The 20,429-nt window shown below is 41.6% G+C and overlaps 1 protein-coding gene across 3 annotated transcripts in view; it reads right to left on the minus strand.

Annotated features, from left to right (window-relative positions):
* tmem245 (transmembrane protein 245) overlaps nucleotides 1-20,429 on the minus strand; it is a 252,025-nt gene that overhangs the window by 79,224 nt on the left and 152,372 nt on the right. For all 3 annotated transcript variants that reach the window (XM_018089411.2, XM_031903925.1, XM_012953820.3), the window contains one exon: nucleotides 13,594-13,716. In XM_018089411.2, the coding sequence (XP_017944900.1) occupies nucleotides 13,594-13,716 (123 nt within the window). The remainder of the gene's footprint in view (nucleotides 1-13,593; nucleotides 13,717-20,429) is intronic.

Below are 20,429 nucleotides of genomic sequence, written 5' to 3' on the forward strand. Positions count from 1 at the left end.
GCCTCGGGGGCCTCTTCAGCCTCTGGGGCCTCGGGTGGTGCTGGAGCCTCAGGGGCCTCGGCGGCTGCTGGAGCCTCAGGGGCCTCGGGAGCCTGGGGTTGGGCCTCTGGAGGGAGAAGAGGCGCTATACCCAGCTGAAGTTCTGTGACATAGTATTGCAATATGTTATTTAAATCTATTATACATATATATACATATACATTCATACACAGAGGGCCACCATCATAAATAACAGGGCCCCTCACAACAACATTTTTTGGGCACCCCTCCTCCCACTGGCCCCTCCCCCTGTGAACCCTCACATCAATACAAGGGACACACAGACATTGTTAGCCAGGGCCCCCTAAAACATATATATATAGAAATTCTTTATTGATTTTCCAAATCAATGTATATATACAGTATATATATATATATATATATATATATATATATATATATATATATGTATATATATATATATATGTGTGTGTGTATATGTATTTTTTTTAAAATGCCACAACATATTTAAAAAAAAAAAAAAAAAAAAAATATATATAGAATATACATTTCTTACATTTGTACTTTTAGTTCAAATTACTTGCTAAATCTTTAAATAAACTTATTGTGTAAAACCATATTAAAGTACAATAATTACCTTCAGCTATTTCCGCTATTAGGTCGAAATTCCTGCGCTTCAGGTCCGACCATATCCGCTGGAGCAGGCGGAGGTCCATTTCAAAGGCAAACCTTTCGCGCAAACCTGTCTATTAGGCATGCTTGCTCCAGATGTAGAAGTAAGCTCACTGTGTGGCAGCAGGCTCGATGACACAAAATGGCCGCAAGTCGCGCGTGTCACGAGATTACAAAGTCGCGACAAAAAAGTCGCCAAAATATACCTAGTAATGTATTTGTGCGATTTGTCGCGATTATTGAAAGGGTTCGTAAAATTATGCGCTCAAATTAGTCGCATATTTGCATTATAGGAGTTAAAAATGCAACACCCTAATAAATTCTCATTGCCCTATACGATAACTTTATTCTCTCTGATGTAACTTCCAACCTTGCTTTCTTTTAGAGGAAAATGAGAAAGTTGAAAGTAAACCATTATGAAGATTTGATTTCACAGAGAAGCTATTGGCATAGGGAAAGCATAGCACTAGGGACTTAAACGCCATAAAAGTCGCGAATATTACGGCGACTAAATATTCACCTCTATAGTAACGAATATTATAGCGACTAAATATTCACCTCTATAGTAGCGAATATTAAGGGAAAGCCCTGGAAGTTAGCGTGGCCACTTAGCAGCAACTTGCAGCATTTTAGTATGGTTTTTGTGTCAGAGCATGCCTTAGTATTGTTATACTTGAAAGTAAAGGGAATTGATTGGGGCAACAATGAGTAACAAAAAGTGACTGCGTTGTTATGGCTTGCTTATTGGAGACAACACAATAAAACTATTTGTATATTTTCTTTAGATCAGGAACTGGAGGTGGCCCTGCAAAACGGGTACATTTCACCCGGTATGAGGAGCTGCTGCTGCCTTTCCTCCACAGGGAGAGCGTGCAAGGTGTCTCCGGCACCTTTGATACAGACAGGAATGTTGGCCAAGGTAGGTGTAATGACAGTAATCCAAGTGTATTTACTCTTGCAGAGAAGCTTAAGATTAAGGTTAAACAATCTTTTTCTCCAACAGATTCATCTTTATCTCCACCTGGCCAGAGCAGACGCAGACAAACGGCATCTGCTCCCATTCCAGCTATTATTCTTAACAAATTTGGTTCGACCTGTGTTTTGTGTTAGGCTTGTGCAGTGGCATAATAATGAATTGTGTCTGTGTATATTGCAGCTGTTTCAATTCCAGAAGTGCAGTGTATTGCTAATAACATAGGTGTGTTATTTGCCAAGTGTGTCTTGCTGGGTTAGGTGCAGTACGTTCATCTTTGACTTTTGGACAGTCAATCTTTTCAACTTGATTTAACATTTTTGCCTCATTTGGAATGAATCAATGTCCACAAATTTTTGGGTACAAATAAACTTGGTCATGTTTGAACAAAACTGACAATCTGTGTCCATGGAGTTGGTTTTGCATCATGAAGATAACAAAAAATTAAATACATTTTTTTCTTCTTTTTTTTCCCAAAGGTGGACGCTCCTTGTCTGGGCTCCACTCCCCACAGCGCCATCCTGCAATACAAGGCAAAACCTTTAGTGGGGAGGAAAGTGAGAGAGGGTCACACGTCGGTGGCAGCGACTTGGCCTTCTTCTCGGATAAGGAGCCGGCCAACATTCCCCAGCAGCAGCAGCTCAAACCCCAGGCTGCACAAGAACAGCTAAAAGATAGGGTTCCACCAAACCCTAATAAAGAACCACAAAGTAATGATGCGCAAACTCAATCTATTGCATACCGACTTGTGTGTGGCCACTCAGGCCTACAATGAAGGTCAGGCATGCCAGGCCGCACACGAGTCGGCAATGCGAAGCCTCCATGAGGCAGACGTGGCCCGTAAGGCCCAACACGAGGCTGCCATGTTGAGCCTGCAAGAGGAGAAGGTGGAGCTCAAAAGGCAACAAGTGGCTCTGTTGGCGGAACAAAATTCGCTAATGAAACAACAAATTGCTGCCCTCCAGCAACAGGGCCAAAAGCCAACAGAGCCAACAAGCTCTACCAGTGGAGCTGTTGGTGAGAGTGCAGCTCCCCCTCCTGCAGGCTCAACGAGGCAGCTTCGTAAGCGCAAATAAATTGGGCATGGTCATATTAGGGTTTGGTGGAACCTATCTTTTCTTTGGCCTATGTTTTGTTTTTAGTTTATTTTGTTTTATAGACAGGTTTTAACCCTTTAAGTGCCAAGGGACGTAGATTCTACGTCCTAGGTACCAAGGGACCAAAGTGCCATGGGACGTAGAATCTACGTCCAATGGCACTGTCGGGTTTACAAGCGCTGCGCTCGCTTTTAAAGCAGCGCAGCGCTTGTAAAGCCTTCACAACCCCCTAGGCAACGAGCGAATGAAGACATACTTACGGATCCGGTCGCCCAGCCGCACCGATCCGGTCCCTCAGCCAATGACAGCAGTGGACACGCATTGATGACGTGTCCACTGCTGTCCCTTTAAAAGTCGCCGCCTACTGTCGGCTCCCTCACTCCTGCTGCGCACATTGGACCGGATGGAGCTTCCCTGCTGCCTTCCTGCTGGATTTATCGCCCCTGATCGCCTGCCTGCCTTGGGTAAGCTGAACTACAACTCTCTACCACTGTTTATTTTGCTTATTTCTATCTCAACTGTCTAAAAATTTTTTTTTTTTTTTCAATTTTTTCTTCTATCTTTGTCATTATTACACTTTTGTACACATACACACTTATTTACAACTTTCCCAAGCACACACAGACACTTACACACACACTTACACTTACACTTTTTTTTTTTTTTTTTTTTTTTCTTTCTTTCTTTCTTTCTTTGCTTTCTTTGGCAGTCTTTTTTTTTTACTAAAACTTTATTTCTGATCTTGCTCTATAATTATCTGATTTATTTGGTTGCATTTTAGTGTTTTTTTGGCATTTTCATAATTGATTTCTGTTTTTGAATTATTCTATTGCACTGTAACTTTTTTATTGCTATTGGGTGCTGAATTTGCAGTGACGTTGGTGGATCCAGGGCTCTGACCACCGATTTCATTGCAATTATTGTTCTTCTGTTGGTTTAGGTGGTTTTATTGGATTTTACTGATTTTATGGTGTTTTATCTTTGCATTGTTCTTTGTGTGTTTAGTGCCCCCAAAAAGGTTGCTTTTGCAGTGACATTGGTGGATCCAGGGCTCTTACCGATTTCATTGCAACTATTGTTCTTTGATTGCTTTTAGTGGTTTTATTCCATTTTAACTTCATTTGATTTTAGTTGTTCTAGAAAGGTCCAGAGGTGCTAAGATTGTTCTGGTAGTTTCTATTGCCAAGGGTTAGGCTGATGCCACACATGGCGTAGGGCTGATTTTTTCAGCAAGTGGAAAAACGCTTGCCGAAAATTCAGCCCTACGCCTGCTACTTGTGCCTGCACCCGAATGAATGGGATACGCTCGGGTGCAGGCACATGTAGCCGATATACGCATGAAAACGCGAGACTTTGCATTCTCACGCGTTTTCATGCGTATATCGGCTACATGTGCCTGCACCCGAGCGTATTCCATTCATTCGGGTGCAGGCAAAAAAAAAGGGGTGCATAGAGTGCAGCCCCAATATTATGCATTTTCAGGTTTGGTGGCCATGTACTTATGCGCAACCAGACATAGGTATCGTTTTATTCAGGGGAACTTGCAGATTGATCTAGGGTTGTATCTGGTTTTTCCTTGATTTCTGACCAAAGCGCTGACTTCTGCAAGGGACTGCGGCCACAATTTTCCATGTAGAAAGAGAAGAATGGTGTCTCTGAATAGCTGAAGGTGTGCACTTTTCAGAAATATATAGTTTGCGGGGGTTATCTCACAGGTAGGGGTGGTTAACACTGAAAAACTGCAGGTAGTGCACATAGAGCGCAGCCCCCAAAATTTCAACTGAAATTGCCCTTATGCATTGCCCCTGTTTTGGGGCATTTGGTGGCCACGTCTTTATGTGCACCCATACATATGGGGTATCGTTTTATTCAGGGGAACTTGCAAATTGAGGTTTAGTAAGTTTTTGGTAGTTGCCATGGAGATTTTGGGGAGAAATCTAGGTTTTTTATCTGGTTTTTCCTTGATTTCTGACCAAAGCGCTGACTTCTGCAAGGGACTGGGGCCACAATTTTCCATGTAGAAAGAGGAGAGTGGCGTCTCTGAATAGCTGAAGGTGTGCACTTTTCAGAAATATATAGTTTGCGGGGGTTATTTCACAGGTATGGGGGTGTTTAGACTAAATAACTGCAGATAGAGCACAGCCCCCCCTTATGCATTGCCCCGGTTTGGGGGCATTTGGTGGCCACGTCTTTATGTGTACCCATACATATGGGGTATCGTTTTATTCAGGGGAACTTGCAGATTGAGGTTTAGTAAGTTTTTGGTAGTTGCCATGGAGATTTTGGGGAGAAATCTAGGTTTGTATCTGGTTTTTCCTTGATTTCTGACCAAAGCGCTGACTTCTGCAAGGCACTGCGGTCACAATTTTCCATGTAGAAAGAGGAGAGTGGCGTCTCTGAATAGCTGAAGGTGTGCACTTTTCAGAAATATATAGTTTGCGGGTGTTATTTCACAGGTATGGGGGTGTTTAGACTAAATAACTGCAGGTAGAGCACATAGAGCACAGCCCCCCCTTATGCATTGCCCCTGTTTAGGGGCATTTGGTGGCCACGTCTTTATGTGTACCCATACATATGGGGTATCGTTTTATTCAGGGGAACTTGCAGATTGAGGTTTAGTAAGTTTTTGGTAGTTGCCATGGAGATTTTGGGGAGAAATCTAGGTTTTTATCTGGTTTTTCCTTGATTTCTGACCAAAATCTAGGGTTGTATCTGGTTTTTCCTTGATTTCTGACCAAAGCGCTGACTTCTGCAAGGCACTGCGGCCACAATTTTCCATGTAGAAAGAGGAGAGTGGCGTCTCTGAATAGCTGAAGGTGTGCACTTTTCAGAAATATATAGTTTGCGGGGGTTATTTCACAGGTATGGGGGTGTTTAGACTAAATAACTGCAGGTAGAGCACATAGAGCACAGCCCCCCCTTATGCATTGCCCCTGTTTAGGGGCATTTGGTGGCCACGTCTTTATGTGTACCCATACATATGGGGTATCGTTTTATTCAGAGGAACTTGCAGATTGAGGTTTAGTAAGTTTTTGGTAGTTGCCATGGAGATTTTGGGGAGAAATCTAGGTTTTTATCTGGTTTTTCCTTGATTTCTGACCAAAGCGCTGACTTCTGCAAGGGACTGCGGCCACAATTGTCCATGTAGAAAGAGAAGAGTGGTGTCTCTGAATAGCTGAAGGTGTGCACTTTTCGGAAATATATAGATTGTGGGGGTTATCTCACAGGTAGGGGGGGTTATCAATGAAAAACTGCAGGTAGTGCACATAGAGCGCAGCCCCCAAAATTTCAACTGAAATTGCCCTTATGCATTGCCCCTGTTTTGGGGCATTTGGTGGCCACGTCTTTATGTGCACCCATACATATGGGGTATTGTTTTATTCAGGGGAACTTGCAGATTGAGGTTTAGTAAGTTTTTGGTAGTTGCCATGGAGATTTTGGGGAGAAATCTAGGTTTTTATCTGGTTTTTCCTTGATTTCTGACCAAAGCGCTAACTTCTGCAAGGGACTGCGGCCACAATTTTCCATGTAGAAAGAGAAGAATGGTGTCTCTGAATAGCTGAAGGTGTGCACTTTTCGTAAATATATAGATTGTGGGGGTTATCTCACAGGTAGGGGGGGTTATCACTGAAAAACTGCAGGTAGTGCACATAGAGCGCAGCCTCCAAAATTTCAACTGAAATTGCCCTTATGCATTGCCCCTGTTTTGGGGCATTTGGTGGCCACGTCTTTATGTGCACCCATACATATGGGGTATCGTTTTATTCAGGGGAACTTGCAGATTGATGGTTAGTAAGTTTTTGGTAGTTGCCATGGAGATTTTGGGGAGAAATCTAGGTTTGTATCTAGTTTTTCCTTGATTTCTGACCAAAGCGCTGATTTCTGCAAGGGACTGCGGCCACAATTTTCCATGTAGAAAGAGAAGAGTGGTGTCTCTGAATAGCTGAAGGTGTGCACTTTTCGGAAATATATAGATTGTGGGGGTTATCTCACAGGTAGGGGGGGTTATCAATGAAAAACTGCAGGTAGTGCACATAGAGCGCAGCCCCCAAAATTTCAACTGAAATTGCCCTTATGCATTGCCCCTGTTTTGGGGCATTTGGTGGCCACGTCTTTATGTGCACCCATACATATGGGGTATCGTTTTATTCAGGGGAACTTGCAGATCGATGTTTAGTAAGTTTTTGGTAGTTGCCATGGAGATTTTGGGGAGAAATCTAGGTTTTTTATCTGGTTTTTCCTTGATTTCTGACCAAAGCGCTTACTTCTGCAAGGGACTGCGGCCACAATTTTCCATGTAGAAAGAGAAGAGTGGTGTCTCTGAATAGCTGAAGGTGTGCACTTTTCAGAAATATATAGTTTGTGGGGGTTATTTCACAGGTAGGGGGGGTTAACACTGAAAAACTGCAGGAAGTGCACATAGAGCACAGCCCCCACATTTTTAGCTGTAATTGCCCTTGTGCATTGCCCCTGCTTTGGAGTGTTTGGTGCCCATGTCTTTATGTGCACCCATACATATGGGGCATCATTTTATTCAGGAGAAGTTTGTCTTTCAAATATGCCTTTGTTAGAAAATTTTTATGAGATTTTTTTTTGTCAAATCCACATTTGATCATGCGTCCAAGTTTACGTTTTAGAAAAAAAAAAAAAATGTCATAAAAAGTTCCAAATTTCACAATGCACTGACAAAAGGTATTTGGCTTTTGAGTGAAAACTACATTGCACCTAGAAACCTGAAGGTCTGTAGTTTCTAAAGATACCAAACATGAGGGGATATTTTAGATTTACATATAAGTTATGCTGCATTAACTGTTACAAGCGCTTTTCTGCTTTGTTCTGGTGTGATATTGTACTAAGTATTGCTTTAGTTTGGGGGTTACTTCTGGACAGGAACTGTGGGGTACCACCACATATTTGGTATCGTTGGAATTGGGAGTATCAGGGCTTTTACAAACAATAAAAAAAAGTGAGTAAAATTAACTTTTCTATGGAAAAAAACCTCAAAATATACAGAAATTTTTCATAATTTTATTTTTTTTTTACATATTTCACCCAAAATACACATCATATCTCCAGAAAAGTTATAAAATTTGGTATGTATGTCGAAGCCCAATTAGTGACGAAAAAAACGATATATAATTTCCCTAGTTTCGTGGAGGTTTTCCTACCAAAAAACATTGTTAAAGTGAATGAGTACAAAATGCTTAAAAAACGTCTGGCACTGGGGGGAACCGAAATGACGAATTCGGCTGGCACTTAAAGGGTTAAACCTGTAAAAAAACAAAAAAAAAAACAAATTGGGGAAGTGTTCCCTCAGAATAAATCTTTTTTTTTTGGACAAGTTGTTGGTACTTACAGGCAAAGTAATTGGTAACCATTTGTCCCCGGACTTGACTCCCTCGGGCATTCGCACGTTGGACAGGATCTGGTGGATGTATGGGGTCCTCCAGGTCATCGGCCACATCACATGGTAAGCCGTGCCAGTTTGCACAGCACACTCACCGACAATGTTGGCAACTTTGGTGGGGCTGTACATCAGGCTGTCTTCCTGATTTATCCAGGCAGTGGAACCAGCTTTTTAGGACCCCAAATGTCCGCTCATTCACAGACCTTGCTCTCACATGTGCTTGGTTAAAAGCACGCTCGGCCCATGAACGTGGCCTGTGAATGGGTGTTAGGAGCCACCGACAGCACGGGTAGCCAGCATCTCCTGAAATAAAATAAGATGGAATAAGATAAGCTGTTTTCAGTCTCCCTGTGTCAAAACACGGCCCTTTGGCAACAGATGTGACAGTGTGAGACTGATAGGTGACACTACAAGTAGCTGCTTTGACTCTCCCAGTGGCAAAAGAGGGCACTTTACAAATTGCATAACAAGCTTATGGCAGGCAGGGACTGGTTTTACAGTGGGACACACAAAGCAAATATGGGCAAGTTGTGCTAGATAGCTGACACTACAAGTAGCTGCTTTGACTCTCCCAGTGGCAAAAGAGGGCACTTTACAAATTGCATAACAAGCTTATGGCAGGCAGGGACTGGTTTTACAGTGGGACACACAAAGCAAATGTGGGCAAGTTGTGCTAGATAGCTGACACTACAAGTAGCTGCTTTGACTCTCCCAGTGGCAAAAGAGGGCACTTTACAAATTGCATAACAAGCTTATGGCAGGCAAGGACTGGTTTTACATTGGGACACACAAAGCAAATGTGGGCAAATTGTGCTAGATAAGTGACACAAATACTTACCTAACAGCCACCCGTGAGGCATTTGTCCTGTCTCAAAAGATAGGTAAAGTGCGGACTGCCTTAGGATGTAAGCATCATGAGAGGAGCCGGGGAACCCAGACACGATGCTCAGGATATTCATATGGCCATCACACACCACTTGTATGTTGAGGGAGTGGTAACCCTTCCTGTTTCTAAAAATGTGCTCCCTGTCTTGGGGAGGGGGTTGAACGCCACATGGGTGCAATCAATTGCACCCAACACATTGGGGATGCCACTTACCCCATAAAAATCCCTCTTCACGGCGTTCCACTCGTTCCGATGTTGTGGGAACGAGATGAAATTCCTGGACACCGAGCGGATGGTGTCCAGGACCTGGCCAAGGCACTGTGAAAAGGTGGGCTGTGACACCCCCCATAAACCCCCCCCGACCCTCTGGAAACTGCCAATGGCCAAAAAGTGCAGGGAGCACAGCAGTTTGACCATCCCGGGCACAGCACGGCTTCGGCGAGTTAGTGGTTCCAGGGAAGGCTCAAGCAGCTCATACAGGCTGGATATTGCTGCCCTATTGAGCCTGTACCGCCTGACCACTTCATCCTCGCTTAAGCCCTCTAATGTGGCCCTTTGGCGAAAAAGCCGAGGTCGCATCACTCGGGAAGGCTGGGGGTGTTGCTGCTCTTCCTCCTCTTCCTCCAAGTCAAGTAACAGCCCATAAGCATACTCCATACTCCAAACGCTCAAAAATGAAAAATGTGCTCTGCCCAATGCCTCCCCCAATCAGGTGCTAAAATACGCACTTAACGCTTTATGTGCTTTTGTGAATCATTCGTTCGCATTCTTTTCATTCGCTAATTAGCGCAATGCAATAAAATTAACGCATGCGGTTGTGCGCGAATTAGCGCATGCGATATGCGACTTAACGCATGCGGTAATACTGTTGTGAATCACTCGCTAATTGTCGCGTCTATTATAACGCAAAAAAACGTGCAAAAAAACTTATCAAACTTTAGTGAATCAACCCTAATTTCTTGTATACAAAGGTAAATCACCCCAAATAGGAACACCTGATGTTTGATCCCCAATATGCATAGATATACTAAAGTCTGTGGTGTGTACTGACCCCAAAATGAAAATAGCGCATATGGATTTCTCGACCTGCCAACTCAGCTTTTGCATACAGAGCCCCCTGACAGCGTATTATGTGCTGTAAGACTCCCTAACTATACAGAGACCCCCAGAAAACCATATATTTTATTTTTGGAAAGTACACTTTCTTATGAATTCAAAATAGGTAAAATTATTTTTCTACACCAAAGTACCACATGGCTAAAAGTTGTGTGACAGTGTGTAACTGTGTATGAGTGTATAAAGTGTGCTAAATAGTATGCTGTATGTGTGTGTAAATGCAAGTAAATGTATTTAAGTGTGTGTAATAGTGTGTGTAAATGCAAATAATTGAACCTTACCTGTTCTGAAGCAGGGATCGCTTGTAGGGTCCTCCGTGCAGTCCGTCTTCAGCAGGAAGTGAGTGGGCGGCTGTGCTTTGGGGGAAGGAAAAAGCAGGACAAGCAGCAGACGCGAGATGATCGCGTCTGCTGCTTGGAGGTCGGTCCTGCGACAATCACATCACAGGACCATGAGCTCCAAACTCTATGCACATGCCGCCTCTGCAGAGAGAAACCTTTACGGCGCACATGGTTGATAGATAAACCCATCTTCTGAAAGCATGTACCCCATATGTGCTTGTCAGCTAAAGGGTTAAACCTATTATTGGATGGGATCATATATGTTGAGCAAATGGCTCCATGGCCAGGGCAAATAGCAAAGGTGAAAGGGGACAGCCTTGCCTGGTACCCCTTGCTAATACAAATGGTACAAATAGTTCTCCATTTACACAAATAGAAGTGCTAGTGTATTTGTATAGTAATTTAACCATATTAATAAATTTATGACCAATCCAAATTTTTCCAGCACTGACCAAAGATAAGGCCACTCAACGGTATCAAAAGCCTTGGCTATATCAAGTGTCACCACCGTTCTTTGTCGTAGGTTATTATGTGAGTGTGCTAAGTTTGTGTACAGGCATCTAATATTTAGTGCCGTGGATTTACCATAAATCCTGTTTGATCTTTGTGTACCAAATTTAAAATGAGCTTTCTAGTTGCCAGAACTTTTGACAAAATGTTAATATCTGTGGTAGGTAATGAAATAGAGAAACACAGAAAGAAATCACCAGCGCTCGGTCTAACCCATGCTGTAGCGTTGACCAGCTGCTAGAAACACCCTTGTGCCAGCGCTCGGTCTAACCCACATTCTGGAGTTGACCAGCTGCTAGAAACGATAAAAAGCCATTAATTATACACAAAGAGAAAAAAAGATTGCCAGCACTTAGTTTGCCTTTAAAAATAATTTTTACAAAAAATGAGGTGTTAGTACCACACTTTGGCCAAAATATGTAAGCTCACGTGCCAACGTCAAGGCCCCTCATTGAATGTGAGTCCTACACTGTCTAATAACTTTGAGTCTGTGATGCAATTAAAATAAAGTCCCCCAGCAAACAATGTGACTGAGTAGTAAGACCCTGTTGCACCTACCTTTAGCTCAAAAAGGCTCTATTGGAAAAGCAGGGAGCTTTTAAGCCCAAGCTCATTAGCACACACATGAAAGTGATTTCATGTGATTATTTTAATTGCATCACAGACTCAAAGTCATTAGACAGTGTAGGACTCACGTACAATGAGGGGCCTTGACGTGGCACGTGAGCTTACATATTTTGGCCAAAGTGTGGTACTAACACCTCATTTTTTGTAAAAATTATTTTTAAAGGAAAACTAAGCGCTGGCAATCTTTCTTTCTCTTTAGGTAATGAAATAGGCCTACTTCAATGGAAAAAGTTTATAAATTACTCTCTCAAAAACTAGCGTACTTGACAAAAGGTTGTCCTGACAAATTTGATAACATTTCGGGGACCTGGCTAGACCAGCAGTCCCCAGAGACAATAAAGCTCTCAGTAATTAAAACTTGAACCTAATGGGTTGAATTGGGTTGCACAGGCTCACCTTTCTCTTCTCCCTTCTGTACTCCAACTGTTACTATCGTACTACAGTATATTTAAAAAAAAAAAAAAAACGAAAGTAAAAACTTATCTGACTTCCTCTCAGAAAAATTCTTCATTACCTGGGCCAGAGTTTGCTCCTGCTGCCATAAGAATTCACTCCCCCTCCCATCAGAATGTGTGATCTATGCTACCAAAGGCTAGAGCTGCAGCATGGAAGCTACAGAGACATAGCTAAAATGGCAGCTGCTATCTTAAACAAAATAAAGGGAGCTTCTAGGGCTGTTTACTCAGGTATTGTAAAGCTTTCTGCAGAATAAATATATAGTTTAACCTTGCACTAATGTGGCTAATCTATTGGCAGTAAAATGCCAAAATGACTTTCTGTCTCCTTTAAAGGAATACTGTGATAGGAAAACATGTTCTTTTTCAAAACCCATAAGTTAAAACAGCTTATCCAGTAGAATCCTGCATTGAAATCCATATATATATATAAAACACAAACAGATTTTTTTTTAATACTTAATTTTGATCATGAGGCTAGCCATAGGCTTCATTTTACAGGGTGCCACAGTCATGTGACATGTGCTCTGATAAACTTCAGTCACACTTTACTTACTACTGAGCTAAAAGTTGAAGTGATATCACCCCCCTCACAGCGGCCAATCAGCAGCACAATGGGAAGGTAGCAAGACAGCAGCTCCCAGTAGATATCAGAATAGCTTGGGACTCCTCCAGTTAAGGTGGCCATACACGGGCCGATTGTAGCTGCCGATATCGGTCCCTTAGACCAATTCGACAGCTTATAGACCCGTGTAGGGGCACAGATAGGTCTGCCCGACTGACATCTGGCCTGAATTTGGGCAGATATCGATCAGCAGGTTAAAAAAATTTAGTTGCATCGGGGACCGCATTGGCTCGTTGATGCCCGTAGGTGGGGGATATCGGGAGAAGATCCGCTCGCTTGGCGACCTCGCCAGGCGATCCAATCTTAACGTGTATGACCACCTTTACATGGGAGTAGGAGAAACAATAGGTTATCTGAAAGCAGTTCTAATGTATAGTGCTGGCTCTTTCTAAAAATTCAGCCACAATGCGATAGCTGCCTATACACTCATATTACAACTAAAAAAATACATTTGTTGGTTCAAGAATAAAATTTAAAAGGTAGAGTTAATTATTTGCTATGTAAACAGGTTAATTTAGAAATAAAAAGTATACAATAAAACCATGACATTTGGGTCATTGTGTTTGCGAGTTTTGTGCATAATGTCTGTTAGCAGAATGGTAGTTAACTTGTTGTGTGCTGGAGTTTGGTATAGAGCAGGACCATTTCACTTCCAGGTACAGAGACTTTAGGACGGGGTACAGTGGTGGCTGGTAAACTACTCTGGTGGCAGCAATTAACTAATGGTTGACTGGCATCTGGTGTAGTAGAGCAAGGGTACAGGGAGAGTGCAGATGGCACTATGTATGACACAGGGGCCAACATACTTTTAGTATGAAAAAAGTAAATTGTGATTAAAATTGTGTATAAGATGATATAGAAAGCAATTAAATAAGATTACTTACCAGTGATAAGACAAAATTTAAAAGTGCAGTCCCACTGTAGAAGATAACTGTAAGTAATGTAGTCACTGTGGTAAAAAGAAGGCTTACATTTCGACTCATTACAATCCAAAGAGACTCGAGTATCTATAGAAAAGAGGAAAATTTTAAATTTTTATCATTTTAGAAGTCTATCTTCTGGTTTCCTGAGAAAAGGCTATAATTTTCTCAGGAAAATATAAGGTTAAAATATAAAATATAAGGTTAAATATTTAAGAACTTTGCTTCGCAGTGAGATCCCCTAATAAACAGGAAATCATGCAAGTGTATGCAAGCCTATATGCCTTACCCCACCAACAACCCTACTAAATACAGCTCTGCTGAAGATGAATTGGAGCAAAGACCAGAGGCAATTCTGCAAAGGGAAGGGTAGAAATGTGCAAAAAACATGACGATTTGTGCCCCTTTTTTGTACATGTATGGGATCTGTTATCTGGAAACCCATTATCCAGAAAGCTCAGAATTACGGAAAGCCTGCCTCCCATAGACTCAATTTTAATCAAATGATTCATAATTTTAAATGGTTTTCCTTTTTCTGTATTAATAAAACAGTACCTTTGATCCCAACTAAGATATAATTAATCCTTATTGGATGCAAAACAATTCTATTGGGCTTAATTCATGTTTTGTTGATTTTTTAGTAGACTTAAAGGGAAACGAAAGGTAAAGTCACTTGGGGGTGCCAAAATGTTAGGCACCCCCAAGTGACTTTAACCGCTTACCTCGTACCCCGGGCTGGTGCCCCTGTTGGGAGAAAACAGCACCAGCCCGGGGCACCTGGAGCGGATCGCTTCCTTCTTCCTGGCTTCCTTTTCCGGAATGCCAGCGGTGGGCGCATGCGCAGTAGAGTGAAAAGCCGACTTTAATGTTTAAGTTCGGCTTTTCACTCTACTGCGCATGCGCGCGCAGCGAAACAGAAGGAAGGAAGCGCCGGCAGCTACCCCGGGCTGGTGCTGTTCCCTCCTCACAGGGGCACCAGCCCGGGGTAAAAGGTAGGTGGTCAAAGTCACTTGGGGGTGCCTAACATTTTGGCACCCCCAAGTGACTTTGGCTTTCTTTTTCCTTTAAGGTATAGAGATCCAAATTACAGAACGACCCCTTATCCGGAATACCCTTGGTCCCTAGCATCTAGATCCGATCCATTCTGGATAATGGGTCCTATACCTGTTCTATGCATCCATCCCTGTCTTTTAGGCTATGTAATCAAATACACTAAGTTTGCCCAAATGCAATCAGCAGAAAGCATTTACTGGTCACCTGTTAAACATTGTATTGGTTGCGAGTTACTGCACTTGTGCCATTTATTATATTTGGGTATAAAGTCTTCTGGAAGACGTAGAATATTTAAATTCAGAGTATGTTAAAAAGAGCAGAAGAAGGGGTGCATGCGTGCACGCATCCGAGATTGCTGCACAATAACCTAGCTCCGCACTGAAGCTCCTGTAAAACCCTGACAGTAGCAACATATAGCTAAAAAAAATATACCGCTGAGGAAACATTTACTTGGCAGATACCTTACCCATCATGGGGAAGCGAGGCAATCCTCAACAGAAGGACTCAATGGATTACACAGTAAAGACCGCACCCGCAGCAGTAGCGGATCACGGCCTACCAAATGTTGCGACACAATCCTTGCAAGACGCCACTACGCAAGTTTCTGCTCCACAACAGCCGACTCCGGTCACGGCTGACATACTGGAGACACAGCTTACACGGCTGCATTGATAAGCTTAAATCTACCATAAAAGACTCCCGAAAAGAGGTTGCCCAGACAAATTCTACAAAGTATGGGAACCCTGGTTAGACTTAGATCCAGCAGTGAACTAAACCCCTATACGTTATATACAGTATATATATATAGAACGAAACCAAACGGATCTGTATCTCCCCCTAAACAAAGACACCACATAGAAATTGTAAGGAATAAGACACCATCACGGTTAATTCAGTTATAAATTTTATTTTCATCAATGTTAAAAAATGGCATATGCAATACAACCACTATGTTTTTCTTATTTTTCTGTTTACATGTAACTCAATACTGCAACATGCAATTATAACAATACATGTAACATAATACTGTGCAATGCTTTGAAATGCTCAATAAAAGAATTGTTAAAAAAAAAAAAAAAAGACTCCCGAAACCAACACAACATCCCCTATAAGGGATCTACTCTACAGATTTTCATTGATCTCTCTCCGACTACCTTAGCCAAAAGAAGGGCCCTCAGACCAGTCACAACAATGCTCCAAGAGCAACGAATCCCCTATCGATGGGGATTCCCATTCCGCTTTACAGCAATCCTTAACGGCACTCAATACTCCATCAGAGACTCAGCAGAAGGCACAAACCTCCTGAGAAGATTGGGCCTGAAAAACCGCCTCACACCACCTAGAGCCTCCACACCTGCTCACCAACTGAGTGGACCCAGGAAACACGACCTCGCCAGGCCTCACCATAGTTCTCAAGCAGCTCCCCTAAGCATTCCCCATATCCGCACAAAGACAGACCTGAAAGGGGAAGCCTCATCATTACTGCTTACTTTACAGGTAACTGCCAGCAAGGGACATTGACCAGGGAGCTCTTTGCTGGATGGTATGGAATTATTACCCACCACCACCAGATGCCTACCCATGTCACCCCATTGGAAGGGATGGTGTTCCCTTCATTAGGAGCCAAATGGAAAAACATCCAAGCTCCACTGATTTTTTGTAAATATGTTCTTTCTACAGAATCCAGGGGTCCTCAACCTATTTAAAAGTAGAGGGAAAGTGTACAATAGCTATTACAGATCATGATTAAAAGTGTTACTTTCAATGTGAAGGGTCTAAATAATATCAGAATAAAACATTTTCATGATAAACAGCTTATATCCTGAGAGAATAGGAAAAAAAAAGGAGGAAGGAAGAGAGGAAGAGGTCCCATATTGGTGAACAATGGGCCAAAGGGTGAATAAGAAAGAGAACAGCATAATAAACTTGCGAACAGAACATTAAAGTGACAGTTCTTTTAATCGTTAGATCCAGTTATCTTTATGTAATAGTGCCTTTGAGGTCCCATATTATAAATAAAGTTCAAAAAGATTAGCGTCTGTGAGAATGTGGTTCCTATATACCCCAAATAAACTTTCCTTTTGTTCTTATGTCTCTAGTGTATTATTTCGTCCTTTGGTTTAGGATGTAAATGAAAAGAAATTATTTGCGTTTGGAAAAGAATAGGTATACCATGGTCCCATATTTTCATGAATTTGTCATGTTTATCTACAAGTACACTAGTTAGTCGTTCATTAACCATGACCCAGTTCATCTTGTTTTTAAAATGAGAGATGGGGATTTGGGTTGCTTATGAAGCTTATTAGTGAACTAGTATAGCTGTTGAGGTTAGGTATTCTAACGTTCAGTAGGGCATTCTGAGGGTCTTTCCTCAAGTTTATTTGCGTTACCGAGTAGATAATATTGTATATTCTAGACCAAAACATTTGAACATTTCGACAATCCCACCAGATGTGAGTCATTGAACCAGTTTGTCCGCATCTCCTAAAGCAATCTTTACTCTCTGTGTAGGCGAGAAGGGACCATATACCAGCGCATAAGAACTTTGTATGTAGTTTCTAGCAATGAGGTGTTTCTGGAACAGCTGGCTGTGGTTTGCCATATCTGGGTCCAGTTTTCATCTGTGACTGTAGTATTGAGATCTTTATGCCATGCTTCGGTATATGGTAGGGGGTCTTGTGAGTGTACACTCAATAATAGATTGTACAGGTTGGAAATTAGCCCTTTTGAATATGGGTATTTAATACAGAGCCTTTCAAAGTAAGTAGGGGCTAGGGTAGAATTATCTTTGTTAATTGTATGGATAAAATGGTTTATTTGTTGGTAATGGAAAACTTCCGTAGAAGGTAGATTGTGGGTATTTTGTATCATGGGCCATGTCTATAGGCCTGTAAGGGAGTAAAAGTTATATATAAATTGAAAGCCTTTTGACATCCACCATCCAAGGTGGCAAAGGAGAGTCCCGTGGGAAGAGTGGGTTACCAAATAGTGGTGTTGCTGGGAGAGTTGGTGACGTAAGTTTAGCAGAATGTTTATATTTATCCCAGACTGTCATAGAGTGGGACAAAAAGGGGTCTGGGTATTTTGGCCATTTTGGGGGGGGTTGAAGCCAAAGTAATGCAAATGGAGAAATCGGGTATAATTGGTGTTTTAATATAGTGACCCATTTAGGAGGATTGAGAGCATGCATTTGGATCAATGGGACCAGCTGTGCTGCTATATAATAGTTTTGTAGTTGTGGGACACTCAAACCTCCTTGTTGCTTAGATCTATACATAGTTTGTTGAGTTATTCTGGGGTGTTTATCTGCCCAGATGAATTTAAATATTTTTCTCTGCATGGTCTTGAGGTCTTGATCTGGAATAGGAATTGGTAATGTTCTATAGACAAGTAAAGTATCTTAGGTAAAAGGGTCATTTTAAAGGCATGGATTCTCCCAAACCAAGATAAGTCCATTTTGGACCATAATTGTAGGTTTTCTCCCGCCATTTTCCAAAGTTGTGGGTAGTTATGTTGGTATAGGGTTGATGTGTGGGATGGAATATTAACTCCTAGGTAGTGTATAGTCGAATTTTGCCATTTAAAGTCAAAGTTTAGTTTCAATAGTTTGTTGTACTGTATGTTGTGGTAGAGTTATATTTAGGGCTTCTGATTTGTTGTGATTTATGCTTAGTCCTGATATGTTCAACTAGAGGTTCAATTGCTAGAATGAACAAAATAGGAGATAAGGGACATCCTTGTCTGGTTCCCCTTTCTATAATGATCGGGTTCCCTCGGTATTGGCCCCATTTCAGAATAGCCATGGGGAAGCGGTACAGGGATTTTAAAATTGTGATAAAGTGAGGTCCTATACCCCACTTATTCAATATAAAGTATAGGTAGTCCCATGAAATAGAGTCAAACGCCTTGTGGATATCGATAGATAGTAACATTCCTTGTTGTTTTGTAGTCTGAAAATTGTGTATGAGGTGTAGGGTTCTTCTTATATTGTCAGAGGTTTGTCTATTAAGAATAAAACCTGTTTGATCCGAGTTAATCAGACCGGGGAGAAGTTTATTGAGGCGATCTGCTAAGATTTTTGTTAATAATTTAATATCGATATTCATTACCGATATTGTAATTTGCGCAATCAAGGTGGTCCTTCCGAGGTTTCGGTATAAAGGACAATTGCGCCTTTAATGATTTCCCGTTACATGTCTCTCCTAGTCTGATTGCAGTAAACATATTTGTTAAGTGTGGAGTTAAAAGAGCAGTCAGTTTTTTATAGTAAAGGCCTGAAAATCCATCTGGTCCTGGAGATTTAGCTACTTTTTGTTCTTTAATTGCCTTAGCTACCTCTTCGTGTGTGATACACGCATCCAATGTTTCTGACTATATGGCAGATAGTATGGGAAGCTGTAGTGTGGACAGGAGTTTGTTGGCAATTGATGAAGGGAATGGTTTGGTTTTGGCGTATATTGTAGAGTAATATGCAGAGAATTCTTGCAATATTTTTTGGGGGTTGCTTGTTTAGTGTCCTGTTTTCTTGCGGATTGTAGTTGACAGTGGGATTTGATTGGTTGGTTGGTTTAATTTCCGTGCTAGCATTGTTCCTATCTTGTTACCTTGAGTATAAAATCTCTGATTGGTCCATTGCAATTGTTTTTCAGTTGCTTGGGATAAAAGGAGATCTAGGTCCGTGCGTAAACGGTGTATAGTAGCTTTTAGGGATGGGGAAGGTGCAGTTTGGTCCTGTTTTGTTGTGTCCTGTAATTGATGTTCTAATTCTATAATTTTCTGTGTAGTTTGTTTTTTCTTTATAGAGGCTATTAGAGCGTTAGGGTGTGATTTATCCCAGTATGTGTCTATGACAGTATTGATGTCCCCGGCGAATATAATGGGGCCAGAGTGACAGTCAATTATTTTTTGGAGGAGATGCTCAAAAAAATTATTTTGCTCGGTATTGGGTGCATAATATGTGGCTATAGCAATTGGAGAATCGAATATTTCCCCTATCAGAATGAGGTATCGGCCTTGATCATCCTGAATATGTTGGGAGAGGGTAGTTTTTTTCGTACGGCTATAAGGACTCCTTTAGTTTTGTCTGGGCCAGAAGAGGAATAAAAATTAGGAAAATGGCGAGAGAGGTATTTTGGGCTTGATGATTGGGAGAAATGTGTCTCTTGTAAACAGAGTATATCTGTATGGGTAGATTTGTAAGAAGTAAATGCCTTAGTGCGCTTATGGGGCGAGTTAAGACCCTGTACGTTGTGTGAGATAACCTTTAGATGGGTGGCCATGCAGAGAAAAATATCATTTGGTTACATATTATACTCACTACCATGTTTGTCAGTTATAGACTCCCAGAGACGCAAAATCGAAATGGGAGAATCCTCTAATAGGCACTTGTTTAAGTAAACCGTCAATAGCATAGGGAGAATTAAACTTTTAACATATGAAATATAGAGAAAAGGAGTTTAGTACAAGAAAACATAACATCAAATATAAAGCAAAGGCTTTAAATTCGGTCTTGTTTTAGTTGGAATCAGTCAGTCAATCATGTAAAACACTTGACTTAAAGACCGTGGTTGGGGGTGGCTCAAGTACAGCCAGGCACCTATGTTTGCTTAAATAGTAATATGTGAAACTATGTGGGAAGGCTTTTGACCATCTCGGATAAAGAAAAACAGTTATAATAATAGTGTTCAGCTATCCATCTGGCTTCGGAGATTGAAGGCAAATTATTTTTGATCTTCTGGCGTGACCAT

Source organism: Xenopus tropicalis, chromosome 6 (assembly GCF_000004195.4).
Source record: "Xenopus tropicalis strain Nigerian chromosome 6, UCB_Xtro_10.0, whole genome shotgun sequence".
NCBI classification, from domain to species: Eukaryota; Metazoa; Chordata; class Amphibia; order Anura; family Pipidae; genus Xenopus; species Xenopus tropicalis.